The 22,501-nt window shown below is 41.1% G+C and overlaps 1 protein-coding gene across 1 annotated transcript in view; it reads left to right on the top strand.

The window, feature by feature from the left end:
* The first annotated feature begins 718 nt into the window (after positions 1-718).
* LOC149462583 (uncharacterized) overlaps positions 719-22,501 on the top strand; it is a 30,128-nt gene continuing 8,345 nt past the window's right edge. The window contains exons 1-4 of the mRNA XM_089676576.1: positions 719-845; positions 11,071-11,220; positions 13,206-13,431; positions 20,385-20,461. Of these exons, the coding sequence (XP_089532702.1) occupies positions 722-845; positions 11,071-11,220; positions 13,206-13,431; positions 20,385-20,461 (577 nt within the window). The 5' untranslated portion in view covers positions 719-721. The remainder of the gene's footprint in view (positions 846-11,070; positions 11,221-13,205; positions 13,432-20,384; positions 20,462-22,501) is intronic.

Below are 22,501 nucleotides of genomic sequence, written 5' to 3'. Positions count from 1 at the left end.
TAAACCCTACTGAGCACTACAAATATAAGGATAAAACCTAAACCCTACTCAGCGCTACAGATGTAAGGATAAATCCTAAACCCTACTGAGTACTACAAATGTAAGGATAAATCCTAAACCCAACTGAGCGCTACAAATGTAAGGATCAATCCTAAACCCTACTGAGCACTACAAATGTAAGGATAAATCCTAAACCCAACTGAGCACTGCAAATGTAAGGATAAATCCTAAATCCTACTGAGTACTACAAATGTAAGGATAAATCCTAAACCCTACTGAGCACTACAAATGTAAGGATAAATCCTAAACCCTACTGAGTACTACAAATGTAAGGATAAAACCCAAACCCTACTTTGTCTTACCGCTGGAAAGATTAATCCTAAACCTTGCAGTGTACTATCACAATGAGGATGTTTAGCACCCATGGTACCTAAGTGGGACAGCTGTATAGATGAGTGATGTTGAAGCGTGAATATGGAAAAAATCCAGTTATGCTTTAGTGATAGGTCATTTCCAGTGAGGCTTGCAGTAAAATAATAATTACTAGACTCTCACAAAGGAAGGCAGGAAAACTAGTACAAACATGTCCAGAATGTATTTTTATAAGGTTTTAATTACTCTCAAATTCCCAGAGGGCAAAGCTTTGACCTTAATTTGGGACAGAAAATATTTTTATTTGTGCCAGGAAGCTTATATCAACTGGGAACAGGAAGAAAATTTTATGTTTGTGATTAGCGAGGAACTTTGCTGTATCACAAAGAAGATGAGGTCCTGTGTACCAGTGATGAGGTCCCTGGCAGTTCTACTTTTTATTTATGTAACCTCCCTGAATGCACAGCCAAATCGTAAGTACAATTTTATATTTGTACTTTCATATCTATCTGTCTATCTATCTACTATGTGTACAACACAAATCACACCATATCTTGTAAGCTCCATCACACTACTTAGATTTACCAAAAAACCATATAACATGAGGTCAAACCTAAACAACACTTTCAATTGTATCCAATTGCACTACATTGTTGAAGGCAAATCTAAAGGAAATTGGGCAGAAATTGAACAGAAAATTGTATAATGTATGGCCAGCCTAAGAAAGAGGTTTGAGTCTGGGGGTGATGCAGGGTTCGCTGTTTCCTATCCCAGAAATGGGCACACTAAATGGCCTCTATGCTTGCTGAAGTGTATCTCTGGCTGTGCATGAAGTCATTTATTAGTGGTGGTATTACAACTGTCACTAAATGAATGACAGCTGCTGACAGCCGGCATCCTAGTTACCAATGATGGCTGATGGCTGATGTAATTGACTAAATATGGCCAGGCCACACAGTGTCATTGGTTGCCAGAGGTTGCCTTCCTTAACCGCTTCCCGTCCGCCTAATAGCAGAAGTAGTGCTACAGGACGGAATGGGTGCGCAAAATCACATATATATATATGATTTAGCATTTCCGGGTAGGGGTTGCGAGCCGAGGCGTGCGTACACCCTACCCACGCCGCCATTTGCGGCCACAGCTGTCAATCACCGTATCACAGCTAGTGATTACTCACCGGCGCCCGGTGATTGCCGAGCATCTCTGATGGGGGGGGGGAGAATTGTTGGTAACCAAAACAGTTTTCTCTCTTGTAAGCACAGCCATGCAAAGTAGTGTGCTTACAGTGAAGCACACACACCATATATCTAGTGTAGAGATTCAATTCACTTGTCTTCAGCCTACAAGCTGAGTAAAGCCAGAGATGTCTGGTCTATGGGTCCTTCTCTTGAAGCACCCATTTAGCATTGAAGAGTATCATGGACACAAGGCTCCATGTACACGGGACACTTCTGAACGATGCAAACTGACTGCTGGAAAACGTACGTTAAAAAACGTCTGTTTAGCCATGTTTGCACACCGCGTTTATGCACGTTTGCGTTTAGAAGCGTTTTTTTAAAGATAACCACAGGAGACCTTCCAAAATGCCCAGAATGCACTGAAAAATAGTAAATAATTAACTATTTCAGACATTTTGATAGAAATAGAGAGAGCAGAAGCAGAGAGAGCAGTATTTGTTGAGATTAGCTGTCTTTTTTTTTGTGGTGTTTGGATGTGTTCCAGCTCATTTCTGTGGATAAATTATTGCAGCAGTGTCTAACATATTTTCTTTAATGCTAAACCTCAAAGTATGGTGTACCAGGTCCATTTGAGTACTGAGAAAACGCTTTGCATGTATTTTTCATGATGAAAAAAGGCTCTGGACAGCATCTGGAAATGGAATAGTTAAAAAAAGTTGCAAACGCTTATAAATGCGGTTAGCCATGTTTACACACGTTTACAAGCGTTTGGCATTTACATAATATACAAAATATTTACAAAATATGTATTACAAAATATATGACAAATATTTTTGAATACATATTTTTTAAATATATTATTCATTTTTTTTCAACGTATAAAAAAGTCATTTGAACATATAGATTTGTATTTTTATAAACATACAGTATATTTGAAATGTATTTTTTTAAATATTTTTCATATATTATGTACTAAAAATGCATTTCAACATGCAGTATATATATATATATATATATATATATAATTTTTTTTTAAATATATTGAATATTGCCAAAATTGTTGCATTTCAAATATATGTAAATATATTTGGCAAGGATATTTTTAAAATGAATTTCAAATATATTTTTCTTCCATGCGGGAATACAGTGATCAGTGCTAAAAATAAATCACTGACACTGTACTAATGACACTGGGCAGGAAGGGGTTAGCCTCTTGGGGTGTTTAAAGGGTTAACTGTGTGCTATTTTACTGTGTGCGGTGTGTGTGTGCTGTACTGTGTAAGCACGCTGCTTTGTATTGCTCTGCTATGCAGAGCAAAACAAAGCAATGTGCAGGAGCTGACAGGGGAGAGATCTGTATTGTTTAGATATAGGTCTCTCCCCTGTCGATGATACTCGGCGATCGCTGGGTGCTGGCGAGGAATCACCAGCTGGGACCCGGTGATCGACAGGTGTGGCCGCCAATGGCAGTGCAGGTAGGGTGTGCACAATCTCAGTAAATGTATGTTTACTGCCCCTCTTTTGAGTTAGTAAATACAAAATTAAATGCTTTCCCGCTGCCCTATAGCAGAAATACTACTACAGGGCGGCACAGGAGTGCAAAAAAAAAAAAATATATATATATATACACACAAACACACACATGATTTTGCACACCTGTGCCACCCTGTAGTAGTATTTCTGCTATAGGGCGGCGGGAAAGCGGTTAATTTTGTATTTACTAACTCAAAAGAGGGGCAGTAAACATACAACATTTACTGAGATTGTGACACTTATTTATCTAGAGACTAAACATGGATATGAGAACTGTTATGATCCAGAGAAAACACAATCATTATCATTTCTCCCAGTAGCTTGCAAGGCGTGTGTTCACTTGTTTTAGATCTCTATATGAAAACAATATTTAGCCTAATTAGCATTTTTCGTACCACAAGGTATGGTAGTTATGAGTTATTAAACTGAAACTGTTTGATAAAGGTATGTAAATCAACGAACAGGATAATAGCTATAAAATCACTGGAAAAGGGGCCCCATGTCATCTTTTGGCCAACACGTTAGTGAAAAAAGTTGATATCAATGCAGCCTGGCAAAATATGAGAGATGATAATTGCACAGCCAGCCTGCAGTAAACAGGACTATATAAATGCATAAGGCCATTAACAGATCGAATACCAGGACCCCTACAGGTGTTTACTTCCCAAACCTGACCAGAATGACAGCATATGTCCTGGAGGGGGGAAGATCATGTAAACATCTGATGTAATTATCTGCTCAACTCTGAGCCTGGGACAGGAATGAACTTTTGTGACATTTGATTCCAGATTATTATTATTATACAGGATTTATATTATTATTATTATACAGGATTTATATAGCGCCAACAGTTTGCTCAGTGCTTTACAATATAACAGGAGACAATATAGCAACAATACAGTTCAATACAAGAGGGATAGGGGGGCCTGATCCTTGGAGCTTACAATCTAAGAGATGTCTTCCACATGGACATGATGTGCTGTGACCCAAGACTGGTGTTAATGAGAATTTGTGAGCTAGGTCTCATGTACACGGGGCGTTTGGAAAACTCTTCTGAACGATGGAAACTGACTGCTGGAAAACGTAGGTTAAAAAATGTCAGTTTATTTATTTCAGGTACTAATATAGCGCTGTCAATTTACACAGCGCTTTACATATATATTGTACATTCACATCAGTCCCTAACCCTCAAGGGGTGTACAATCTAAGGTCCCTAACTTACATTCATACACATATTAGGGCCAAATTAGGCAGGATACAATTAACCTACCAGCATGTCTTTGGAGTGTGGGAGGAAACCGGAGTACCCAGAGGAAACCCATGCAGGCACAGGGAGAACATGCAAACTCCAGGCAGGTGGTGCCATGGCTGGGATTTGAACCAATGACCCTAGTACTGCCAGGCAGAAGTGCTTACCATTTAGCCACTGTGCTGCCCTGTTTAACCTTGTTAGCATACCGTGTTTATGTGCGTTTGAGTTTAGAAGCGTTTTTAAAAGATAACCTCAGGAGAACCTCCCAAATGCCCAGAATGTACTGAAAAATAGTAAATAATTAACTATTTCAGACATTTTGAGAAAAAATAGAGAGAGCAGAAGCAGAGAGAGCAGTATGTGTTGAGATGACCGGTCTTTTCTGGTTGTATTCACTATGGATCCCATCATGAGCAGAATGCGGCACATTCTACCATTTTTCTCCTTCACACGAAACCTGGAACTGACTGCGCTGGTGTACTAGGTCCATTTGAATACATGGAAAACGCTTTGCATGCATTTCTGCTGATGAAAAAAGGCTCTGGACAGCATCTGGATATGCAACAGTTAAAAAGCGATTCTAAGCACAAATGCTTATAAACGCGGTTAACCACGTTTACAAGCATTTATAAGCATTTGGCGTTTGAAACGCTGATAAAATCTACTCCAGAACGCAAGTTTGGTACGTTAAAAAAAATGACTGTAAACTCAGTCATTTTTTTTAACGATGTGTACATGGACACATAGGAAAACATTAGGGAGAGTTCAGGGGCTGCTGAAAAAAACGCAGAAAAGCTCCCGAACGTCAGTTTAGCAGCTGCAGTGTACATGAGCCCTTAGCGTAGAGATCCCCTTTCCCCATTGTCCTCATCCCCTTCCTTATATGTACCTACAGTGCAATGCCTGTATATCCCTCTTTGTAAATAAACCCAATCTTTATTTTAACCACTGGCCAACTTGCTCACAGTAAGTACACAACATACATATACGTCGCCGACCTTCTTACGGGTTCACAGCGCACACGCCCCCTGCCGATCTGTGCTATGATTGGCCACAGCAAGAGTCTGTTAGAAAGTTACAGCTAATGATTTTGGCTGAAACCTGCTGTGACCAATCACAGAACAGATTCCTATGTTTACAAAAATATGTGTAAACATAACAGCTATCTGGTTGTTTCTTCTCCCTGAAAAGCAGGGGAGGAAAACAGCCAGATCTGCAAGTAAAAGCAGCACATTTACACACATTACATTTGTTAGGCACGCGGTTAACTCCTTGATTGCCTCTACATGTTAACCCCTTCCCAGCCAGTGTCATTAGTACAGTGTACAGTATTATCACTGATCACTGTATCAGTGCCACTAGTGATGTCAGTGTCAGTTTGCACCCTATAGGGTGGGTCAGACACTAATAGCCCTTTTAGTCAAAGTGATACTAAACACACACTGTTTAAATTACATTATCCCTTTCATTTCTGTATGTGGATGATGGTACTGTAATTAGTTTAATTAAAAATAAAAAAAAAGTACCTTTTTACTAATCAATTTACAGTTGTCACATAACCCAGCTCTTTGGCAGCTTGACTGCAGGGAAACATAAACAGGGGGAGCTGCTAGTCCTCTGCTACTGGTCACATGTTCAAAATAAAAAAAACAGCATTTGGGATACAGAGTAAAAATAAATAATATCAATAAACTGTTTTAAATCATCAGACAAATATATTTTTTAAATCAAATCTTCATTATTTTTAGAAATAACATGGCGTGGGTGGATATCTGTCATTCACAGGCTGCGTTAAGCCCCTCCAGCCTGTGTCTTCGAATAACAGGGAGGTGAAGCCTCCATCAATCAAGATGTACAATCCCATCCCCCATTGTGTTTAGCTGGTTAGTGGGTATGGAGGAGGAGGGAGGGAGTGGGCTGTCATTTACCTCTATGTACTCACCCATATGTGTGACTCTATCAGGGGTGGACTGACAACTCATTGGGCCCCTGGGCAATAGGGGATCATGGGGCCCCTGTGTCATTGCCCAAACTCAAAAAAGCTTATGAAAAAGGTACCAGGGGATCTCATGGGGCCCCCTACTGACCCCGGGGCCTCGGGCAGTGCCTGAGTTTCCAAATGGTCAGTCCACCCCTGGACTCTATAGTCATATGGGCTGCTCAGATGTGATAGGTAGGAAATGCTCAGCACAGAAACTCACTTAAAACTGATAACATGCATTAGCTGCCTACACTGCTCTGTAAAATCCTCAGCTTCATTAGGGACAGAAATGGGAGATAGAAAATGGCAGGAACAACCAGACTTTTCACAGAATACAAGAAAAAACAAATCCCATAGTGTGTAGGAACAGCATGTAATACAGCATTTATTTATAGATTTTTTTATGATGTGGGGTTAATGACACTTTAACTGTTCACATTTTGGCTCTAACCTGAAATCAACAGATACTGCCATGTCCTCTTCTTCTCTTTCCAGGTGATTAACTGTTACAGGCTAGGGGCGCAGAGCACACCCAATGCCTTGTCAGTCTATTTTGTCCCTCCCTGAACACCTAATGTATAATTTTCATGATTGTTTGTGTACTGAATTTGTTCAACTATATGCACACATTGCACGAAGCCACCAGTTTGTATTTGTTGCAAGGTCTTGATCCCGTGACTATCTAGGCCTGGTCCCTAGGTGGACCCTGTGCCACAGTGGATGCCAGTATGAGTATCCAGACTTGAGGTGAGGGACACAAGCACACCTGTCCTCCCACCCAACAGGACCACTGTCACCTGTCACAGTCACCCGCTTCCACCTCAGATTGGCCGCCATCCCTGGTAGTGTACCACAACCTTGAAGGTTAATGGCAGGGGCGGACTGACCATTTGGAAACTCGGGCACTGCCTGAGGGCCCAGGGTCAGTAGGCGGCCCCATGAGATGCCACTGGTACCTTTTTCATAGGCTTTTTTGAGTTTGGGCAAGGACACAGGGGCCCCATGATCCCCTATTGCCGGGGGGCCCCATGAGTTGTCAGTCCACCCCTGGTTAATGGTGTACATATCTGCGGATGTACTTCTTTCTGTGAATGAGCCATAAAAAGCATTGAAGCACACACACACACACAGCCTCCATAGTGAAACAATGCACAGCACACAGTTAACCCTTTGATCGCCCCAAATGTTAATCCCTTCCTACCCAGTGCCATTAGTGCAGTGTCAGTGCTTTTTATTACCACTGATCACTGTATTGGTGTCACTGGGGATGTCAGTGACACAAAACCCGTTCCCCCCCGTGTCAGAAAGCCCGCCGCATTCCTGCAACCCCGCGATAAGTCACTGATCACCACCATTACTAGTAAAACAAAAAAAAAATTCCAGTATATACCTCCATTTGAAAACGCTATAACTTTCATGTAAACCAATTAATTTACACAAAATAAACAAAAATGTGCAGCGCGTTTGTTTATTTAGTGTACGTATTGACACCTGCGATACTGTGCTGGCTGCTTTCATTTCTAAATTGAGTGGTATTTTACCACATATAGCACGGAGTATTTTAAATTGTTTACAATTAATTTACACATATTGGGATTTTTTTAGCAAAGACATGTAGCAGAATACATTTTGGCCTAAATTTTTACATTTTTTTACTGGATATTTAATAGCAAAAAGTAAAAAAATGTTCTCAAAATTATCGTATTTTTTTGTTTATAGTGTCAAAAATAACAAACGCACAGGTGATAAAATACAACAGAAAGAAAGCTCTATTTGTGGGGAAAAAAAGACGTAAATGTCATTTGGGTGCAGCATTACATGATCGTGCAATTTGTCAGTTAAAGTAACACAGCACCGTATCGCAAAACATGGCCTGGTCAGGAAGGAAAGGGGGGGTAAATCCTCTGGAGGGCAAGTGGTTAAGGGATGACAGTCCTGGTTAGTTGCTTATCTGGTTTTCCACCAGAGTGCTCCTTCCCTATCTGACCCAGGCTGTGCAGGTCCACTCACTCAGTCCTTCTCCTGTGTTGCTGGTGGGTTGGTGACTGCTACCAGGCCTTTTAGCTGGGACACTCCTTCCCTGCCACACAGGTGGTCCTCTCTCTGGGAGCCCCAAGCTTTCCTACCTCCAAGCTTCCTGCCTGGATGTGAGCCCCTCTCCATCTGGGCCCCTCCTAGGCTCCTGCTCCCCAGCCTCACTTCCTCATCTTTGACCCAAACTCTCCTGCTGCTGAGCAGGCTCAATTACTCTTAAAGGCTGGCCTCTCCCCTTTCCAAGCCTCCTGTTCGGGATTAGCCAGGATCCTCTAAGGGTACAGGCCACTCCTTACCTCTGCCCACTGCTTCTAGATCTTTCTTCAAAGTTCTAGAGCAGGGGAAAGCCCCAGAGAGCTGGTCTACAGAGCCTCACAGCTCTGACCGCAATTTGACCCACCTGGCTATCACACCGAGACAGCTACTCAGACCTCCTCACTAACAATTAGAGATAGAGCTCCCCCTAACTAACTAGGAGGGTGCTAAACATGTTTATTATTTTAATATAAAAGAAACAAAGCTTGACAACAACTTTACCTGATTCTTTGGACAGCACTTCCCACACCAGACTTAGAGAGAGCTCTTCTGAGACTGACTTGTGCTTTATATATAGCCACAGTAACACTGGCTCAGACACAAAGGGCAAGCCATAACTCAGCAAAACTATGCACTAACCAGAGATTCAAAGTTACAGTGGAAAACATGGCAAAATACATGTAGAAACCCATTAAATAAATTAGGCACCTGCCTATACATTGGCTTCAAAAACGTTCTAAGTCACAGACCAAAAATGATTATGCAGATTAAGAGCTTCAATTATAAAGCAGTGGTATAGAATTAACAAGGTGATATAGCTGCTTAAAAAGAAAAGCACTTCACATTTATAAAGCGGGACTCACCAAAATGACCCAGCAGGGAAAATATCATCTCTCTCACAAAGATGGCTGCCCAGATCGCAAGAAAACTTTGGGTTTATTTACTAAAGCTGGAGAGTCCAAAATCAGACTCCCTTCTGCATAGAAACCAATCAGCTTCTAACCTCAGCTTGTTCAATGAAGCTTTGGTAATGCAGCCTGGAAGCTGATTGGTTTCTATGCAGAAGGGAGTCTGATTTTGGACTCTCCAGCTTTAGTAAATAAACCCCTTTGTGTCCAATCAGACATAGGCTTTCCCAAGATAGCACCCAGAGTCCCACAGAGTCCAGAAGACACACTAGTACCATGTATGACTTTCCCTTAGAGGACAGAACAAAAGTTTTTAAAAATGTTTTTCTTTTAAACATACTTCCAATCCAAGATCTAAGGATAGGTGGGGCATCTAGGGGTAGAAAGTGAAAACTACACCAGAAATGTGTGTGTATTGGAGAGATGTACTGAATATGTTTCATTTTGTATTTTACCTTGACATACACTTTGAGCAGAACTCTTTGAGGCACTGCAGTCTCCACACCATGATCTGCATTCCATGAATGGTATATAGAAATACAGGTTGTGTTGTGGGGTAATCCTGTGATGAGAGAGTGTAAATAAAGATATCTGCCCTAATGAGTCAATGACTCAGTAAATTCTGAAGTCAGAGTCAGCCAGGTAAGTTGAACATATTTTGCAGAAGAACGTCAGCAATGGCAGCCTATCTGTCTCTTTCAGTACACATTTCCTTTAAAGTGATTCTAAATGCTTTTTTTTTTAAATTAACAAATATGTTATACTTACCAGCTCTGTGCAGTTGTTTTGCACAGAGCAGCCCGGATGCTTCTCTTCTCGGGACCCCAGCTGACTCTCCTGGCCCCTCTCTCCTGTCGGGTTCCCCCAGAGCAAGCAGCTTGCACACTCCCCAGCTGCTGATCCATTCACACACAGAGCCGTAACTTAGCCCTGCCCCTCTCTTTTCTCATTGGCTTACTGGCTGTAACTGACAGCAGCGAGAGCCAGTGGCTCTGGCTGGTGTCTCAGCCAATGAGGAGAGGGAGTCCCGGGATACCTGAGACACCAGTGCACATCGCTGGTTCGAGAGGGGGCCTAGGTGAGTATTATGAGGGACTGGAGGGGATGCTGCGCACAGAAGGTTTTGAGCCTTTACAAACACTTTAATATTAGTGTAGACTTTAAATTCCAAAGAAGAAAGCTGCTGTGCTTCTACTGCTATCTACACATCAATGGCTGACTAAATGTAAGCTGGAAAAACAATTTCTGTAGTGCTTGTTCTACAACACTTTGGTGTTTGAAATAGCGTACACGTTTCCAAAGATAAATGAAGCTGGCCATACATGGTCAATTTTTTTTATTCAGCCAGCAGGCTGAATGAAAAAACTGAACTGATTCCCGCATCCACACATTCCACATGGGTTCCTCCCTGCTGTGTCATTGCATTCTGACAGCAGGACCCCTCCCCTGTCAGAATACACTGATCAGTACTGCAACCGATTGGTTGCATGCACTGATATCAGCAAAATTTTCCAACAAGCCCATTCTTAGATTGACTTCTCGTGCTTAGGAACGGTTATAGTTGGATCGAAATTTAGCTGTTTCCTGCTGAAACGGCCAAATTTCAGTCCACTTTTGGCCAGCTTGAGCTTTCACACAGATCTGATAACTGGCTGCTGATGTGTAATGGTATTGCTAATGTTTCCATATTTGTTAAAGGTGAACTCAGATTATACTAAAGTAAAATTGATTTTTGGATATTTACTTCACCATATCTATTTTTATTTTCCTATGTAGTTATCAATTGTCAACCTCAGCTTGTTGCACCCAACATACCTGGAAGACTCACATCTTGGGGATTTGTATTGCGAGAGTTCTGCTGTGCAGCTTCAGTTAATGGCATTAACGCTAACGACAATGTAGTGGTAATAGTGGCTAGATCAAATGGTAAGCAAAATATAGATAACTGCAATAACTTGTTGTCTTGGTATTCACACTGTTGTCTTGATAGCCAGGTAAAGGTAACCAAGAAGGATGGATTTACACTTCTGCATTGCTGTAACGCAACATGTGGTAATGAACGTAACATGCATCATTGCTGTGGTTTGCCATTCATTTTGAATGTCACTGTAATGCACAAAAGCAATGCAACCGTGTTGTACCATGCAGCACTGTACTGTGGTACGTTGAGGGGTGTTGCATTACAAAAAAGGGTCACATGCAATTTTAAGAATATTGGAGTGCATTGGCAGCCTATTCATTTGAAAAGGCTGCCTTAATGCAATGCACTGGCCATAGATGGTTTGAATCTCAGCTGGTTCAGTAGGGACCGGCTAAGAATTGAACCATCTATGGGAAGACTGGTTGTACCTAATTCAATTGTTGTGTGGTTTGGGTACAACCTGCCTGTCAGATGTTCCATGTGATTGTTGCCAGTGGCTATAGCTGCTAGCAATAACCACTATGTTCTTCCAGCAGGGACGGCTCCCCTTGCGCAGTTCTGGGGGTGTACAGAACACCTCCAGGTTACCATATTGCATTGCATTCTACAGAGAATTACAGCACTGCAGATTGAAGAGGAAAGGTCATTTTTAATAACATTCAATTACAGTATGACTTATGTCACAATTGTGTACGCGATATTAGTATTTTATTTGTTCATTTTTTCCAATGAAAGTGGATTGACAGTGATAGCTTAGCCACTTCCCGTCTGGCCCATGTACATAAACGGCTGGACAGGTGCAGGTTGCCATTCATAAACGGCACCCACATCTTCAGGTTGTGCGCTCTCCCTGGGAGCTCGCATACACCGATCACTTTACAGGACCGCTGTGTGAGGTCCCGATCATGTGATCACTGATTGGCCAATCAGTGATCACATGAATAGTAGTAAGCTAGATGTCACTTCTAACATCATTACTTACTATTTGTGAAATCTGTGAATGATCACAGAGATCACATGGTACAAGGCTATTCACAACAGCCTTGTACCATGTGACAAGCTGTGACCAATCACAGGTCTCACAGTATTTCTCAGTGACTGCAAGAATGCAGCCAGAGAGAAGGAGAAATGATTGCTTTTACAGCCTTTATGTTTTTAGGTGTAAAAGCAATCAGTGTACTGTTAGGGTGACAGTATGTAAAAAAAACCATAAATAATAATATAAAAAAATAAAATTTAAATGTAAAAAAAAATGTTTTAAAATGATAATTTTTGGTTATAAACTAATTTGGGTTATTTATTTTTTGTACTAAAAAGATAACCGAATACATTTTGGCCAAGATTTATGAAGAAAGATTAGTTATTTGCAAAATTTTATAAGAAAAACACTTTTTTTCAAAATGTTTGGACCTTTTCATTTACATAGCAAAAAAAATTAAAATCCCAGTGGTGAATAAATACCACCAAAATAAAGTTTTATCTGTCTCAAAAAAATTATAAGAAATTCATATGGGTACAGTGTTGCATGACCGAGCAATTGTCATTCATAGTGTGATAGCACTGAAAGCTGAAAAATGGCCTGGACAGGAAGGGGGTAAAAGTGATATGGTGCTATATAACATTATAATATTTGTATAAAAAACTTTATGATTTTATGAATTTACTTTGTGGAACCATTTTCTATATGCCCAGAAAAAATCCATTGCTGTACAAATTATTCTGTTTTACATGTAATTGAAGATGTGGGCATACTGTATAAAACAGCAACAGCTTTTGAAATGTCACTAGAATTCTTTAAACCATTTTATAAAACGTTATGTTCATTTAAAGGACCCCAGTAATCTTTTTTCCTTCACACTGATTACATTTAATATTATTATAAAGCTTGTATATTTTGAAATAATTGATATACTGTATATTTTCCTAATGCAATTAAAATATAATATATTCTATTGTTACCATACTGGTTTTTTTTTTCATTTTTTTTCAGCTGTTCCAAATATCATTCTAACTAATATAAGTATCTCAAACCCACCACTGTATTTCAATCTGTCTAATAATGGTTATTATGCTGCTATAAATGCAAATGTTGGAGCTTTGTGCAATGGACTCCTATCTCCATATTCATCAGTAATTATTGGAGATGAAATTTACTGCCTTCAAGTTGGGTACCAACTCTATTGCAATGGTCCTTTGCAGCCAGGATTCTCATACAAGTAGGTGTTATCTTTACTAAAACATATGTATGAGTTTAAAGTGATATTAAAGCTTAGTTTAAAAAAAAAAGGAATAAAAACATGTTATACTTACCTGCTCTGTGCAATGGTTTTGCACAGAGCAGCCCTGACCCTCTACTTCATAGGTCCCCTGCTGGCACTCCTGGCTCTTCTCCCTTGACCAGTGCCCCCTCCTGGCTCTTCTCCCTTGACCAGGCACATAGAGCTTTGGCTTGGCCCCACACCATGCTCTGTCCTCATTGCCTGTGATTGACAGAAGTGGAAACTAATGACTTCTGCTGCTGCCAATGAGGAGAGAGAGACCCGGTACAGCCAAGGCTCCCATACACGTTACTGGATCGAGAGGGGGCTTGGATAAGTATTGGGGGAGCTGTGGGGGAAGCAGCACACAGCAGGTTTTTACCTTCATGCATAGAATGCATGGGGGTAAAAAACCTCCAGCCTTTACAACCACTTTAACATAAATGTGTAGAGCTTGTAATAGCACATTTACCAAAAGGCATGGTTAGATTGATACTTTATATTCAACCGAGGCCAACTAATTTCTTAATAATTACTGATTGGGTAGGGCATAGATAAAACAGACTGCTTAGTACTATTTATTTGTACAAAAACATGTGCTGCATAGGGATGAGTGTCTCTTTCTATTCGCCAGGAGTTTGTGTAATCCTACATGAAAGTCAAAAAACCAGAACTCTTCTGGGGTTTTTTTTTGCATCTTCATTTATATATGTACAGTGGGGCAAAAAATATTTAGTCAGCCACCAACTGTGCAAATTCTCCCACTTAAAAAGAAGAGAGAGGCCTGTAATTGGCATCATAGGTAGACCTCAACTATGAGAGACAAAATGAGAAAAAAAATCCAGACAATCACATTGGCTGATTTGGAAAGAATTTATTTGCAAATTATGGTGGAAAATAAGTATTTGGTCACCTACAAACAAGCAAGATTTCTGGCTCTCACAGACCTGTACCTTCTTCTTTAAGAGGCTCCTCTGTCCTGCACTGCAACAAAATTGTAGACCTGCACCAGGCTGGGAAGACTGAATCTGCAATAGGCAAGCAGCTTGGTGTGAACAAATCAACTGTGGGAGCAATAATTCGAAAATGGAAGACATACAAGACCACTGATAATCTCCCTCGATCTGGGGCTCCACACAAGATCTCACCCCGTGGGGTCAAAATGATCACAAGAACGGTGAGCAAAAATCCCAGGACCACACGGGGGGACCTAGTGAATGACCTGCAGAGAGCTGGGACCAACGTAACAAAGGCTACCATCAGTAACACACCTATGATGCCAATTACAGGCCTCTCTCATCTTTTTTAAGTGGGAGAACTTGCACAATTGGTGGCTGACTAAATACTTTTTTACCCCACTATATTTATATTTTGTATTTTTTTTTCTGTAATGTTTGGTTTTGATGCGGTAGCTGAGCTGTACAAGGCAGAAACCAAGATCATCTGCAACTCCATTTCTTTGTCCAGACACTCACCAGCCAATTGTATTTTCTTACATGTATTTATTTCATTATAGTCATGGCACTGGAGGCATAGCTTCAGAGGGAAAACCCATGACCATATGCTGCCCACCCTTCCGCAAACCAGGGAGACGAGTAGGCAGCACCCAAAATTAAAAGTAGAAACCTACGATAGCCTGGTTAATGAAACCTCTTCCTCCTTCTCCTCCTACCCTCTCCTTCCCCTTCTCCACCTCCTCTTCCCATCACTTCTTCTCTTCTTCTCCCCTCCTCATCCCCCTTCTCTACCTTCTCCTCCTCCCTCTACTCTTCTTGATCTTCCTCCGTCACCATTTCCCCCACCACCTCAAGGAGGAGAGATTCTGAGAAACGGAAGGGGGGGTCATCCCACCAGCGGTGTATTGTGCAGAAGGCAGTGAAGTGTCTGAAAAGTTGTTTGCAAGAGATTCTATTGCACCCTTTTTCTCCTTCTCTACTGCTAATTTTTCATTAGTCTGATAAACTGGCTATTGGGGGTCAATGGAATTATTTAGACATAATAATGGAGAGTCAGCTAGCACCAAGACCAGTGGACTCCAGTGATTAAGAGGGGGTGGATGATGAGATGACAGGCCATCTGCATGTGTCACCAATTGTAAAGGAGGAAAGTTTTGAGGGCGAGGCAGAACAGCTATGAGGGAGGATTATGTCCAGGGGCAGGAGCAGTTTGCAGTGCCATCTTATTTGACCTGGCAAGACAGCCACAGGGGTACAGGCAACTGCTATCTCCAGGGCTAGCCCACAGAGCTCTTCAGTGTGGGCTTTTTTACATGTCTACTGGTGGAGAGGAAGGAAAAAATGTCCCCAGATCATCCCCATGCCCATGCCCAGCATTTTAGATCAAGATCAACGTCATAATGCTTCCCCATTACAGCTTGTGAAATCAGCCCAAATTCTACAAGTTTATGGCCTCTGCTACACCACAATGGCAGACACCCAGCCACCATTAATTAGTCCAGAAGGCTATCCCTGCCCTCCTCCAGCCTGTGTCTTTGTCAGTTTCATGGCAGGGTACACAAAACCACAGGGACGTGGTCCATAGTTGCCAACATTTAGAGAAAAAATTCCAGGGACACGGTTTTGTGTGTACAGTAAACCATTGTAGATAGAGAATTTACTTTAATTGGGAGTGGGGCATTAATTTAAAATGGGTCTGGTTTTACAAGAAGCATATCGCTAATCTAATACCATACTTGAATTAAAAATCAACTGTTTTTACTGACCCTATCTGCTCCCCTCCCCCTTAAAGTATTACTAAAACCACAACAGTAAAACCAGTCTGTATAAGCAGGAAAGCATGCTTGTTATACCCACTGTGGAACCTTAGGGGTTAATCCTCTATGTTGTCTTCTCTGATCCTCCCCTTCTTCTACTGTCCTCAATCCATCTGCTGATGGTACAGAACTCTAGGAGTCACTCTGCACATACTCAGTTTAGTGTGTATTGCTAGAGACTTTTTTTTTCTTTGGGAGGGTACATGTGATCACAAGGCCAGACGGGGTCAGGGGTTGTGCAACCTCATAGGACAGTCAGAGGTGAATGAATACTCCTCCTAAAAGCTTTAACCAGTCCTCAGCTGGACACTGATAGAAGTCACAAGACTGCTTCATACTGCTGGTGAGAAAAGGTATTTAGCAGTTTATATTTACTAAACTAATTGCATTTCCATGTTGTGTGTACTATGGGAGACCAGATATAGTGAATGCAGGGTCAGGGTTTAGTAACACTTTGAGTGGAAAAAATAACCCCTTGTTGCATTCAAGGGGCAGTACCGCTGCTGAGAATGACTTTTTCAAGTGAATAGGGCCATGCTGCAACTGCGAACCAAACTCTTGTTAACCGTGCCTGCAACACTTTCTAAAAAGCTATCCATTTTTTGTATTTCTCTATCCACACAATAGAAATGAATAGAGGAATTCTCCCCACTGAGGCATTGTAATTTGACAGTGAGAACTCTGTGCTCTCAGAATACACAAATGAGAGGCTGCAACTGCTGTTCGAGAACAATTTTCCAACATTCCCTTTTGACAGAAGTCAGTTTTTAGATCAACTAATGTTGAGCAGGAACAGTCACACATGGATCGAAATTCTGACATAGACAGTTAATTTTTTTGATTAGCCAGCGGGCTGATAGAAAAGATTCCACCATCCAAACAAGCAAGTTGGAAACAGAAATCCTCCCCACTGTGCTATTGTATTCTGACAGTGGGACTCCTCTGCTGTCAGAATACACTGATCAGCCAAATGGCTTCAGCCGAAAAATTCTGTTGCCAGATTCTGAGCATCCATTCACTATCGTAGATCTCTTCAAACAGGAGATGGAAGGAAGACACTTTGGGGCAATGACTTGTGGTTCCATTGTTTCAAAAAAAAAAAACATATCTAGCAGCTCAAAGCCATCTTGCCGAAGGAACAAATGAATAATTTTCCCAAAAAATCATGCAGGATCTCACAGTCAACATGGATTTGGTAACAGATTGCTTTGGAAATCTTGTTCAGAGGCAGAAAGACTCCTCCTGCGGTCATGTCGTAGAGTAGTCCCAGATACTTAATTTTATGCAATGGGTTGAGCTGGCTTTTCTGGAAATTTATAAGCCACCTGAATTCTGACAGGGTTTGCAGAACTATCAATGTTTGAGACTCTAGAACAGAACCATGAAAGAAAAAAAAACACTCACTGCGAAAAGTAATGGAGAATCAGGAAAGGCTGCAAGGACAGAAAAAAATCTCTCTCTTACTGTCTCCCCCACCAAATACCCACCTAGATTTAACAGGTGTTGGGGAGAGTCTGATAGTGAGCCAAAGGTGACTGCAGGATTAATACATTGGGGCACCACCAGGGAGCTTCTGTTCATTGTGAACAGGTTCTAGTAGTTGTAAAGCCTGAAGATTTTTTACCAATATGCAGCTCCCCTCACATCCCCCCAATACTTACCTGATCCTGATCCAGAGATGCGTATGAGAGTGGCTAGTGTCCCGGCTCTCTGCCTCCTCATTGGCTCAGAGACAACAGCAGGAGCCATTGTATTCCGCTGCTGTCAATCACCATCAGTGAGGAGGGTACAGGGATGGAGCGGTGTCCCATTCTGTGTGTCTTATGGACACACAAAGCGGGGCTTGGGAGCCAGCACACACGAGGTATGGGGGCACTCGCCAGGGCGGAGAAGCACAGAGCATCGGCAGGGGACCAGAGAAGAGTAGGATCGCTGCTACTCTGTGCAAAACCTATGCACTGAGCAGGTAAGTATACCATGTTTTCTTTTTTTCTTTTTTTTTAAACACAGGGCTTGTTACGCAAGTGCCATTCTCTCTGAAAAGCAATACATGGTGAATCGCTTTTCAGAAGGTGGTAGAGAAGCACTGCAACTACATTGCAAACCAGGTGACACGAACAAGTAGAAGGCTGCCTCTGCTGTGAGCTACACTGCAAGTCACAGCACAGAAAGTTGTCTGTGATTTTGCTAGCCAAATGAAATCTAAAGAACTAAAGTATTTTTTTCATGGACTGCTAAACAGATGTTTACAAACAGGGAATATCGTCACTATTTTTACAGATAGGATACTGGGCAGGATTTGGATTCACACACACACAGACACACAGACACAGACACAAACACACGTATTTATACCTGTACTGTATAGTGTTTTTTTTAACAATAATAAAAACCTGCTGACTTCTGCAGTGCAGGTAAAAAAAAAACTGCAGGCAGCCTCCAAACACTGCCCATTGCAGACTGCTTTGGCAGGCAAAGTTTTATTCTGATCTGCCACTGAGCACAGATCATAGCCATAGACATATGCACAGGGTGTGCCAGATGCAGGGGCGGACTGACCATTTGGAAACTCAGGCACTGCCCGAGGGCCCGGGGTCAGTAGGGGGCCCCAAGAGATGCCCCTGGTACCTTTTTCATAGGCTTTTTTGAGTTTGGGCAAGGACACAGGGGCCCCATGATCCCCTATTGCCCAGGGGCCCCATGAGTTGTCAGTCCACTCCTGGTAGGGGGCCCCATGAGATGTCCCTGGTACCTTTTTCATAGGCTTTTTTGAGTTCAGGCAAGGACACAGGGGCCCCATGATCTCCTATTGCCCGGGGGCCCCATGAGTTGTCAGTGTGGAAGCACTTTCTCTTTCGCTCTGAATCTGCAGGCAGGGAGATAATGTGCCTGCAGTGAGAGCAGAAAAATATGCATTTCTGCTTGAGCTTTGGGGTGCACACCCTAATGCAATAGGCTGCGCACACTTATTTTCATAGCAAAGGACAAATAGGAATGTTTATCCAGAAGTGTCAGCGCTTTGCCTGCCAGAACTCCCAGGGATTTGGGCAGTATGGGAGGTTGTTGATGGCTACTATCAGAGCCTCAGTAAAGACTCCTTCTGTTATCCTTGTTAGCAATGCATAGCTTTCAGGGCTCATTAATGCAATAGCATTTGTTATTGTGCACTTTATGCAGCATGGAATTCATTTTACATGTGATTATGCTTTGCAGTGTCATTCATTCTAGGAGGAAAATTATTTGTTCACACCTAAATGTCTTATCCCAGGTACAGCCTATCTAAACTTTTTACCATAGGGGAACCCTCAAATTTATATTCTGCTGTCAAGGACCCACTGATAAAACCAATGAATTGCGAATAAGTAGGAACAATGTTCCATATACTTGTGGTTATGCCAACCTTACAGACAGCTAAAAAAGATCATTGGTGTCATGCTGCTGGCTCTTCCAAGTAAAAGTGACTTTGGCCGTAGAACTATGTAGAGGCCATCAAATGAACAGTCAATCAGCCACTTCGTAACAAAAGCCTAGCAACCTATGTAGGAATCCTAGTGTTTTATGGCACTCTGGTTGAGAAAGACTGATGTGGTGCATCTACACAAAAAATAAAAGGGACCAATAGGAACCCTTAAAAAAAATGGGGACTTTTGAGACACAACATGTATCTAAAATTGTTATTTATTTATTCTGTAGACATAGCAAATCTAATTCTTATAGCAAGTCCCACAATTGATAACATGAAAAAAATGAAAATCATATAGAATAGCGTGTTGTTTCAAAGATTATCCATTTTTCTATAGGTTCAAAAGAAAAGAGCCCAAAGAAAAATGAATCATCTTTGACACAACCCGCTATTCTATATGATTTAAATTTTTTTATATATTATCAATTGTGGGAATTGCTATTGTATAAGAACTAGATGTGCTGTCTACGGAATAAATAATAACGATTTTAGATACATGTCATGCCTCAAAGGTCCCCATTTTTTGAAGGGTTCCTATTGTTACCTTTTCTATTTTGTGTAGATATACGGTTAGTAGGGATGTGACACTAATTCATTTTATTAAGTATAGGATTAATTAATATGTGGTACAAATAGTATAAATACACTCATTTTGTTTTTTTCTGTGTTTTAAAGTGTAGTTCTGCTAATATATCGTAATGGTGTACTTACTTGGATAACTCCATGGTCAGATGTAATTACTACTAGAAAACGTGAGTATTTTTTTTTCATTGAATAATGTATATTTCTTAATCTCCAGATATTAGTGACATAAAATGAAGATATTAACAATTTATTCCAAGGTATTCTACATAATAGAATTATTGTAGGAGTATCAACTTTATTGCATATGCTATCAGTCTTCAAAGACGTCCATATAAAATGGCTTTTGACCATTCAGGTTGAATGATTAGGTCTTTGAAACATCTTTCTCTCAAGTGGTTATTTAACAAAGGTAATACATTGTGGTGAACTTGAAAAAAAAATGAAGGCCTTAAACAAAGCTTTCACAAAGTATATATTTATCTGGAAAGTCTTAAATGGAGAACAGGCTAGTCACATTGTTTTTGAATCAGGAAGGGTAATGGGTATAAAAGCATTATGACAGTCTTTGAAGTGATGTGGTCTTTAAATTGTGGCAGGAGACATACCATATCTTAACACGAAAGCTGTATGTATGGGGGAGATTTACTAAAACTACGGGCAGCACAGTGGCGCAATGGTTAGCACTTCTGCCTGGCAGTACTAGGGTCATTGGTTTGAATCCCAACCACGGCACCACCTGCCTGGAGTTTGCATGTTCTCCCTGTGCCTGCGTGGGTTTCCTCCTGGTACTCTGGTTTCCTCCCACACTCCAAAGACATGCTGGTAGGTTAATTGGCTCCTGTCTAAATTGGCCCTAGTATGTGTATGTATGAATGGGAGTTAGGGACCTTAGATTGTACACCCCTTGAGGGTTAGGGACCGATGTGAATGTACAATATATATGTAAAGCACTGCATAAATTGACGGCGCTATATAAGTACCATAAATAAATTAATAAAACTGTTGCACTCAGAATCTGGTTCAGCTGTGCATTGTAGCCATTCAGTCTCTAACGCTAGCTTGTTCAATTAAGCTTTGGCAATAAAACCTGGAAGCTGGTTGGTTTCCATGCAGTGCTGCATCAGATTTTGCACCATGCAGTTTTAATAAATAACCTCCTATATGTCTAGTTTTAAAGACTTCAGAAAAAATGACAATACCTGAAGACTAAAGAATTGTTTATATGAGTATTTACCTTTTTTTATTGTGGTTTAAATTCATATAGTGTATTTAATTTCTCTTTTACTGCTATTTGTGGCTAGTTCATAATTCACATGACCAACACAGGCCCAGACTGACAAACTGGTCTAGCAGATGCTTGAAGTTCTAAAATGTATCCACTGTAAGCATATGTTAACTCCCAGTACTGTATTATAAACTATATTGAGCTACATCTAGTGAACACACATTGGGATGAATTTACTAAAGGCTCTTTGTAATTGCAATTGCACTCATTTTCCTTAAATGTGGTAAAGCTTGACTTTGTAAAGAATACTCTATGAGGTTCAAGATAAATGCATTTTTGCTTGCACATTTGGATGATGGAAATTAACAAAGCTTTATTGCATTTACTAAGCTCTGGGGAAAATGAGTGCAACTGCACTTGCAGAGTGTAAATGTAATTGCACAGTTTATTTATCTGTATTAATGTAGAACCCTCCTAGTGTAAGATACTAGGTAAATTAAATTTTTGGCTCCTTCCGTGATCAAAGGGAGCAGTGATCTTTTGTCTTGGCCTGTTTATGGTTTCACATACTGGGAGCTTCTTCCTGCCCCAGGATGAAGCTTCTAGAGCTTATGGAGGGAGATTCAAATAACCAGCCTTAATATTTATCATGCTCCATTCAAGCAGAGCAGTGTTCAGTAGGGGACTGGAAAGGTAATAAATAGTCTTAAGCACTTAAAATCTGGGTTCCTTCACCCCAGGAATGTTCCAAAGTTTGAGGAGCTGCTACACTTAGGCAGCCCTTGGACTGTGTAGCTATTCTTGAGGCCTCAGTGGTGTCAGGGCGTAGGGCCTGGATGGATCTCCTGAAAAGGAATCTGGTTGGAGAAGGGCCATCTCACTCACTGCACCATGTCCTGAGGAAGCTGGAAGGTGGTGGCAGTCCTGGGGACTTAAATTAATGACCCTAAATTGATCCCTGTCACTGTGAAGGTTCTGGAAA

The sequence above is a fragment of the Staurois parvus genome, unplaced genomic scaffold (genome assembly GCF_062004578.1).
Source record: "Staurois parvus isolate SC_StPar_1 unplaced genomic scaffold, SC_StPar_1.0 ptg000172l, whole genome shotgun sequence".
NCBI classification, from domain to species: Eukaryota; Metazoa; Chordata; class Amphibia; order Anura; family Ranidae; genus Staurois; species Staurois parvus.
This window is presented reverse-complemented; position numbering and strand designations above follow the sequence as displayed.